General features: G+C 45.5%; 1 protein-coding gene across 4 annotated transcripts in view; it reads right to left on the reverse strand.

The window, feature by feature from the left end:
• The window catches only part of LOC143289539 (microsomal glutathione S-transferase 1-like), an 11,146-nt gene that overhangs the window by 525 nt on the left and 621 nt on the right, over positions 1-10,000 (reverse strand). For 3 of the 4 annotated variants that reach the window (XM_076598541.1, XM_076598540.1, XM_076598542.1), the window contains exons 2-3: positions 2,301-2,482; positions 735-832 (exon numbers count right to left, since the gene is read on the reverse strand). In XM_076598541.1, coding sequence (XP_076454656.1) covers positions 735-832; positions 2,301-2,432 — 230 coding nt within the window. In that variant the 5' untranslated portion in view covers positions 2,433-2,482. Of the gene's footprint in view, positions 1-734; positions 833-2,300; positions 2,483-9,379; positions 9,396-10,000 lie in introns of those variants that run through there. The other variant, XM_076598543.1, reaches the window with a different exon arrangement.

Genomic DNA, 10,000 nt, shown 5'->3' on the forward strand with positions numbered 1-10,000 from the left:
GGAGGAGGAGGTGAAGCAGAAGAAGAAGGAGGAGGAAGAGGTGGTGGAGGAGAAGAAGAAGGAAGAGGAGGAGGAGAAGAAGAAGAAGGAAGAGGAGGCGTAGGTGGAGGAGGAGAAGAAGAAGGAGGAGGAGGAGAAGAAGAAGAAAAAGAAGAGGAGGAGGAGGAGGAGAAGAAGAAGGAGGAAGAGGAGGGGGAGGAGGAGGAGAAGCAGAAGAAGAAGGAGGAGGAGAAGGTTGAGGAGGTGAAGAAGATGAAGGTGGAGGTGGAGGAAGTGAAAAAGAAGAAGAAGAAGAAAAAAAGAAGAAGAAGGAGGAGGAGGAGGAGAAGGAGAAGGAGGAGGTGGAGAAGAGGAAGAAGAAGACACCCCTACTCCACACTGAACATTTGTATTCGTGTGTTCGTGTGAACCTTTTTCTTATGCTTGTTATTTTCTTTAAAAAAAAAAATTAAAAGATGTAACTGCTTAGGATTATTCCGTCATTAGAACCCTCTCTCTCTCTCTCTCTCTCTCTCTCTCTCTCTCTCTCTCTCTCTTTCTCAGCTCCTCTCTGTCTCTGTGCGTCTCTCTCTCTGTCTCTCTCTCTTTCTCAGCCGCTCTCTCTCTCACTCTCTCTCAGCTCCTCTCTCTGTCTCTCTCTTTCAGCTCCTCTCTCTCTCTCTCTCTCTCTCTTCAGCTCCTCTCTCTCTCTCTCTCTCTCTCTCTCTCTCTCTCTCTCTCAATCTCTCACGTACCTCCTCACTCTCTCCACACTGGGGTTGTTCAGCACAGGCTTCAACTTGCCCCCATCCTTGTCCTTGAACCCCGCAGAGTCCTCAGGATTGGCAAAGGACTGCACACAGACACACTGCTGTCACATCCTGTCCGACACGTGGAGACAGCCACAGAGAGAGGGGAGAGAGGGGGGGAGAGAGGAGGAGAGAGAGGGGAGAGAGAGAGGGGGAGAGAGAGGGGGTGGTGAGAGAGGGGAGAGAGAAAGGGGGTAGAGAGAGGGGGAGAGAGAGAGAGGGGAGAGAGAGGGGGGGTGGAAAGAGAGGGGGAGAGAGAGGGGGGAGAGAGAGGGGGAGAGAGAGAGGGGGAGAGAGAGGGGAGAGAGAGAGGGGGGGAGAGAGGGGGGAGAGAGAGAGGGGGAGAGAGAGGGAGAGAGAGGAGAGGGGGGAGAGAGAGGGGGGTGGAGAGAAGGGGGAGAGAGAGAGGAGGAGAGAGAAGGGGAGAGAGAGAGGGGGAGAGAGAGGGGGAGAGAGGGGGAAGAGAGAGGGGAGAGAGAGAGGGGAGAGAGATGGGGGAGGAGAGAGGGGAGAGAGAGAGGGGGAGAGGGAGAGAGAGAGGGGTAGAGAGAGAGGGAGAGAGAGAGGGGGAGAGAGAGGGGAAGAGAGAGGGGGGAGAGAGAGGGGAGAGAGAGAGAGGGGGAAGGAGAGAGAGGGAGAGAGAGAGGGGGAGAGAGAGGGGTAGAGAGAGAGGGGGAGAGAGAGAGAGGCAGACACAGAGTCCTCAGAACTGGCAAAGGACTGCACACAGACACTGTTGTCAAACCCTGTCCGACACGTGGAGACAGCCACAGAGAGGGGGGAGAGACAGAGACAGAGAGAGAGAGGGGGAACAGACAGGCAGACAGAGAGAGAGAGGCAGACACATAGTCCTCAGGATTAGCAAAGGACTGCACACAGACACTGCTGTCAAACCCTGTCCGACACGTGGAGACAGACACAGAGAGAGGGGAGAGAGGGGGGGGTGGAGAGAGAGGGGAGAGAGAGAGGGGGAAGAGAGAGGGGCTGGAGGGAGAGGGGAAGAGAGAGGGGCTGGAGGGAGGGGGGAGAGAGAGGGGGTGGAGAGAGAGGGGAGAGAGAGAGGAGGGGAGAGAGAGGGGAGAGAGAGGGGGGAGAGAAGGGAGAGAGAGAGGGGGTGGAGAGAGAGGGGGAGAGAGAGGGGGGAGAGAGAGGGGGAGAGAGAGGGGGAGAGAGAGAGGGGGGGGGGAGAAAGAGAGGCAGACACATAGTCCTCAGGATTGGCAAAGGACTGCACACACACACACACACTGTTGTCAAACCCTGTCCGACACGTGGAGACAGCCACAGAAAGAGAGAGAGGGAGAGAAAGGGAGAGGGAGGAAAGAGAGAGAGAGGGGTGGAGCCAGAGTGTGGGAGGGAGGTTGAGTTACAGAGATACAGAATCAGACAGGTAGATAGAAAGATACAGAAAGACACAGCGACAGACACAGAGCGTGAAAGAAAGAGACAGACAGGCAAACGGACGGACAGACAGACAGACAGACAGACGAGCAGACAGACAGACACACAGACCATGTTCTTGAAGCGAGTCACCGCCGTCATCAGACTCATGGCCATGGTCTTCACCAGGACGATGACCGCGTAGGTGACAAAGGCCTTGAACACCGGGTTCTCCATGGACATTGCGCAACTTCCGCCCGCCATCTTGTATCCTTCTGCCCACTTCCGGTCCTGAAGTCTTCAGCTCCACAAATCTTGGTAGGGAACATAAGAAACAGATAAACGGATAGATAGATAGATGAATAGATAAACAATATGAATAAATAAAACCATGAGTAAATAAATAAACAGATAAATAAATAAATAAATAAATAAATAGAAACATAAACAGATAAATAGATAAATAAATAGGTAGATAAACAAATAAATAATAAATAAGAGGATGAGGTGCACAGTACATACAAATGACAAACTGAAGAAAAAGAAAGCACATATCCAAGGGAAATAACACTGAGTCAGTTGGAGAGAGACTTCACGTGCGTGCAGTTAGTTGCACAAGGGTAAGAAGCAGCTGTTGTTGTCAGTCTTCGAAATGTATATGGGTATACAATGTATCAATGTGCCTTAGAATAAGGAAAATGTTTGATTAATGTATAATACATAGATCATATATCATATGATTAGTGTATGATGTCAAAATGTCCTTAAATGTAATTTGTTTGATTTTGAAATGAGGAAGGAGGAGGGGGGGGGGAAGAAGAGGTGGACAGGGGCCAGAAAGAGTCGGACAAAAAAATAAACTAACAAGAGAGGCAAGGCCTTCAAGACTCACTTGTGATAAATTAAGTCCCCTAGCATTAATTACAGAGTAATTTCCCTTCTTTACTATCTGCACCAAAACGTTTGCAAAATAAATAAAAAATCCATGCTTAGCAAAAGAAGTTCCTGTTTGAACAAAAAATGATAATAATGACTCCTCTTGTTGTTGGGTCAGAATATCAGATCAAAGCGCCAAGTTTAGAGACTACAAAAAATATAAATATAACAGTAAATGCAGTTTGCATATAATTAGGCTTCTTTTTTATTTTTATTTTTTTTGTGTGTGCCCATCCCAGAGGTGCAATATTGTTTTAAACAAGATGACTGGAAAGAACTGAATTTTTCCTATTTTTATGCCAAATTTGGTGTCAACTGACAAAGTATTTGCAGAGAAAATGTCAATGTTAAAGTTTACCACGGACACACAGACACACAGACACACGGACACACACACACACACACACACACACACACACACACACACACAACCGAACACCGGGTTAAAACATAGACTCACTTTGTTTACACAAGTGAGTCAAAAAGAGAGAACAAGAAAGAAATGAGACTGTATAAGATATGAGTAACTAATTTGAAATGTAAGGGTACTGAAAAACAAAAAAAAAAAAAAAAAAACACCTTTAAATGCGATGTTGAAATCATAAGATCCTATGCTTTAATCGTGCAGGTGACGGGCGCAACAGCCGAGTGGTTAAAGTGTTGAACTTTCAATGTGAGGATCCAGAGTTTGAACCCCGGTCTCAGCACCTGGTGGGTAAAGTGTGGAGATTTTTCCGACCTCCCAGGTCAACATGTATACAGACCTGCTGGTGCCTGAACCCCCTTTTGTGCGTATACGTATGCGGAAGATCAAATACGCCCATTAAAGATCGCGTTATCCATTTCAGCGTTCGGTGGAGTTATGGAAACAGGAACATACCCAGCATGCACACCCCAACCTCCTACCCCCACCTCCCCGAAAACGGAGTATGACTGCCTACATGGCGGGAGTAAAAAGTGTCATACGGGTAAAAACCCACGAGTGTATCCACAGTGCCTGGTCATAGCAATTGAGAGAAAGAGAGAGAGATAACTAGAGAGACAGACACAGACACAGAGAGCTATTGAGAAGAGAGGCAGACAGACACACAGATAGACACAGAGACAGAAAGACATACTCCAGATTAAAATCCACCAACAAGAATTCACAATGCCTTGCTATTGAGAGAGAGAGAGAGAGAGGAGGCGAGGGTGTGGGGGTAGGGAAGGACAGAGACACAGAGTCAGAATCAGAGTCAGAGAGAGAGAGATAGACAGACAAACAGACAGACAGACAGACAGAGGCAGAGAGACGGAGCGACAGAGAGAAATAGACAGACAGACAGACAGAGGCATAGAGACAGAGACAGTGGGAGAGAGAAAGACACAGACAGACAGATAGACAGAGACAGGGGACAGACAGAGAAACCGAAAGACTGGGAGACAGACAGACAGACAGACAGACAGACAGAGATAGAAACAGGGAGAGTTAGCGAAGCGCTGTATCTGCATTGCGGCACACACAATAGAGAGATCGGAAAGTATAACGGAGAGTTGCAAGATCAAAGTCTGTTCTGTGTACATGGTCTGAAGGCCTTGACCTAAATTCACAGCGGTGACAGTGCGAACTGCAGTGAAAGATCGTATCGGCACAAAGCGAAAACAAACACAAACCAAAGAAAGAAAACCATATAATATTTATATCTACATACACACACATCTAGATATATAAATGTGTGTGTGTGTGTGTGTGTGTGTGTGTGTGTGTGGAGAGAGAGAGAGAGAGAGGGGGGAGATTGCAAGCTTACCTCCATACTTTAATACAATCGAGCGCGAGCGCGCGCGCGCGCGCACACACACACACACACGCACACACACACACACACACGCACGCACACACACACACACATGACAAGGTGATGATAATAACATGTGTCGTCAAGTTCTTGCACGCCTTGCTTTCAGTCTCTCTCTTTTCTATGGCACAGCCTGTTCTGTTAATAATTCATTCGACAGTACGGGTCCATCTGCACTTAAGTCGATCGGTGCGTGAGGACTTTGGGGACCATCCCAACACCGACTGTCAAATCTTCTTGGCCGAGAGAGGTGGGGGTGTGTATCTTGGGCAAGACACACCACTATCATCGAAGTCTAAACCCAAGATAACCGGGAAAGCAGTTTGCCTCCTTTGCTGTTCTGATGGTGATAGTCGGACGGACTGCGACACAGTCAGTCAATAGTTCAGTTCAGTTCAGTTCAGTTCCACAATGACGCGTCACTGCTTTCGGACAAATCCATACACGCCACACCTCATCTGCTAAGCAGATGCCTGACCAGCAGCGTAACCCAAAGCGTTTTTAATTAAAGTAAGTCAACAGGAACAAGAGAGGCAAGGCCTTCAAGACACTTGTGATACACTTTTTTTTTAAATCCAAGCTTTTTATGTATTGAGTATAATTTCAAAATGTAATGTTTAAGATTAGAAAGATCAGTTTAAAGCAAATAAAGTCCCCTAGCATTAACTACAGAGTAATTTCCCTTGTTTACTATCTGCACCAAAACGTTTGCAAAATAAATAAAACTTCCATGCTGAGCAAAAGAAGTTCCTGTTTGAACAGAAAATGATAATAATGACTGCTCTTGTTGTTGGGTCAGAATATCAGATCAAAGTGCTAAGTTTAGAGAATACAAAAAATATAAATATAACAGTAAATGCAGTTTGCATATAATGAGGCTTCATTTTTTTGTGCCCATCCCAGAGGTGCAATATTGTTTTAAACAAGATGACTAGAAAGAACGGATTTTTTCCTATTTTTATGCCTAATTTGGTGTCAACTGACAAAGTATTTGCAGAGAAAATGTCAATGTTTACCACGGACACACACACACACACACACACAAGCGAACACCGGGTTAAAACGTAGACTCATTTTGTTTACACAAGTGAGTCAAAAAGTACTGAGAGCTGTATGATCAATGGTTTCACCGCTGCAATGGAAGTTCATTTACAGCTTGTGTTTTTGTTTGTTTTTGTTTTTTGTTTGTTAGTTGTTGGGGTTCTTTTGTTGTGTTTTTGTTTGTTTGTTTGTTTTCTGTTTGTTTTGGTTTTTGGTTTTTTGGGGGTTTTTTGTTTGTTTGTTTGTTTGCTTTTTTTTTTTAATATAACATGTCAGTTTTTGATTAACACATTGTCTCTAAATGTATTCAAAGTAGTATTCTTCCAAATATATTGTCTGAATAATCGGTTTTCACTGACAATTTCAGTCAATATTTTAACATTATACATGAGTTTGGAGTTTTCTGACATTTAGGTTGCTCGGATGTGAGTGTGTGGATTCTGTGTGTGGGATAATCAAAGAAAATCATCTTAGATATTATAGTTATAATTATAATTTGTTTGCTGTTGGGTTTGTTTTTTTGTTGTTGTTTTTTTGTTTGTTTGTTTGTTTGTTTGCTTGTTTGTTTTGCAAAGGACTATGACTCTGACTCTGACTATGACTCTGACTCTGACTAAGAAATCGGAGGCAGGATTGCGCTGGCTGTGACTGTTGCAGCCTTTGGACTGACAGTATTACGAAAAGGAAAGAGCACGCCATGCGTGTCTACCTTCACATTCAGTCTTCTGGGTTCTGATGGTGTGTTCTCATTCATCGAGAGTTGTTCGGGCGCGTGCGCGTATGTGTGTGTGTGTGTGTGTGTGTGGCGTGCGTGCGTGCGTTAGTAGGGGTGTGGTATGGAGGGGTGGGGGAGGTGGGGACGCATGAGTGTGTAGTCTTCAATTATATGTCTTGTTTTACTCTGTGTGATACCAGTGATACGGAGAGCGAGCGAGAGAGAGACAAGACAAGACAAAAAATAAAGAGATTAGCACTGGCGCGCTTTTTTTTTTTTTTTTTTTTTTTTTTTTTTCATCTAGTCACGCCCTGAAACAGGGTCAACACTACACAATACTACATTATATATATGTCAATGCATGCACTACACAATGCTGCTTAAAGTCATTACATGCGAACACAATACTACATAAAGGCATAAGCATGGTAATAATAGCTAACACACACACACACACACACACACACACACACACACACACACACGCACGCACACACACACAAAGACACAAGCATGGTATCAATAAACTACATAGGGAAAAACCCCATAGAGAACACACACACACACACACACACACACACACACGAGAGCACGCGCGCTCACTCTCTCTCCCCCTCTCTCTCTCACGCACACGCACACGAACACTTGCACACACATAAGCATATTTTGTGTATGTTATCAAATACTGTACTCAAAAAGATATACACATAGCAATAGCAGGGGGTGGCGGGGGTGTTCATTGCCAAAGGAAGTATAAATCACCATATAAAATAGAATATGAAAATAAAAATGTCACAGGTGAACGAGAGAGGGAGAGAGAGAGAGACAGAGACAGAGAGACAGAGACAGAGAGAAAGAGAGTGAGAGAGAGAGAGAGAGGATATAAGCCAACAGTACTTTCGTATTGGACGCATGATAATAGTTTGGAGAAGCCTGCGCAGAGATAATCGTACGGAGCTGTGGGAAAGTATAACGGGAAGTTGTTAGGTCTGAACTTTCTCTGTGTGTGTGTGTGTGTGTGTGTGTGTGTGTGTGTGTGTGTGTGTGTGTGTGTGTGTGTATGTGTGTGTGTGTGTGTGTGTGTGTGTGTGTGTGTGTGTGTGTGTGTGTGTGTCACTTGGAGGCTTAACATCAGCTTGGAGACATTGTGATTAAGTCAAATATATATTTCATCTTTATCTTACACATTCTCCCTCTCACTCTCTCTATGTGTGTGTGTGTGTGTGTGTGTGTGTGTGTGTGTGTGTGTGTGTGTGTGTGTCTGTGTGTGTGACTATGTTTTTCTTTGCATCTATCTACTTATCTACCTACTATCTATCTACCTAACTACCTATCTATCTATCTATCTAACTGTCTATTTATCTATCTGTCTGTCTGTCGTTTTCTTTCATACACACTCACACCCACACCCATTCACACAAATACACAAGCGCGCGCGCACACACATTCATACACAGATACATAATTATGATATACACGCGCGCGCACACACACGCACACACACACACACACACACACACACACACACACACACACATAAACACACGCACACATACGCGCGCGAGCGCACGCACGCACGCACACACCCTTACACACATACACACACTCATACACAAACCTCTCTCTCTCTCATTCCCCTTCTCTCTCTCTCTCTCTCTCTCTCTCTCTCTCTCTCTTTCACACACACACACACACACACACACACACACACACACACACACACACACACACACACACACACATACACGCGCACGCACACACCCTCACACACACACTCACACACAAACATTTCTCTCTCTCTCACACACACACACACACACACACACACACACACACACACACACACACACACGCGCGCGCGCGCGCGCGCGCGCGCGCACTTGACCTTTAAGGACCAGTGGTAGTGGGTCGACAATAATTATCAAGCACCACAACGGTGAACGTTCATGAAAATGTCGGTACAACGTCACTCGGGAACTTACAGCTATCATTTTGTGTGTACCCGTTTATCATCATCATCATCATCGTCGTCGTCGTCGTCATCGTCGTCTTGTTGTTGTTGTTGTTGTTGTTGTTGTTGTTGTTGTTGTTGTTGTTGTTGTTCTTCTTCTTCTTCTTCTTCTTCTTCTTCTTCTTCTTCTTCTTCTTCTTCTTCTTCTTCTTCTTCTTCTTCTGCTTCATCGATGTCATATTCATAATCATCATCACCATGACAAAGCCATATAGCATGACACACGGAAATTCAACTAGTCACTGAGACAGACAGACAGACAGACAGATAGACAGACAGACATGCAGGAAAGCAATTAATAAGAGACAGGCACAGATACATAATGTAGAGAGACAAACAGGCTGAGAGAAAGTGAGACTGAGAGAGAGAGGGAGAGAGAGAGATTCCAAGATACACAGAGAGACAGAGATAAGGAGAGACAGACGGACAGACGGATAGACAGATAGACAGACAGATAGACAGACAGAGACAGAAATATAGAGAGAAAGAGACAGGGAGAAACAGATACAGAGTTACTGACACAAATGCCGATCAAAGTGAAACCAATCACCACCGTCACTCTCACTCAGATACAAAAACCAATGGCGCACAACACAAACTAAAAAGCCACACACAATGTTCACGATACAACAACCGCCCACCTACCTACCTACCTACCTACCTACCTACCTGCCAATCTACGGCTTTTCACACACAGTCAATGTTCACGATACGACAACCGCCCACCTACCTTGCTACCTACCTACCTGCCAATCTACGGCTTTTCACACACAGTCAATGTTCACTTTACGACAACCGCCTACCTACCTACCTGCCTACCTGCCAATCTACGGCTTTTCACACACAGTCAATGTTCACTTTACGACAACCGCCCACCTACCTAGGTACCTACCTACCTACCTGCCAATCTACGGCTTTTCACACACAGTCAATGTTCACGATACGACAACCGCCCACCTACCTACGTACCTACCTGCCAATCTACGGCTTTTCACACACAGTCAATGTTCACGATACGACAACCGCCCACCTACCTAGGTACCTACCTACCTACCTGCCAATCTACGGCTTTTCACACACAGTCAATGTTCACGATACGACAACCGCCCACCTACCTAGGTACCTACCTACCTACCTGCCAATCTACGGCTTTTCACACATTCAATGTTCACTTTACGACAACCGCCCACCTACCTACCTACCTACCTGCCAATCTACGGCTTTTCACACACAGTCAATGTTCACGATACGACAACCGCCCACCTACCTAGGTACCTACCTACCTACCTGCCAA

The sequence above is a fragment of the Babylonia areolata genome, chromosome 14 (genome assembly GCF_041734735.1).
Source record: "Babylonia areolata isolate BAREFJ2019XMU chromosome 14, ASM4173473v1, whole genome shotgun sequence".
Classification (NCBI taxonomy): Eukaryota; Metazoa; Mollusca; class Gastropoda; order Neogastropoda; family Buccinidae; genus Babylonia; species Babylonia areolata.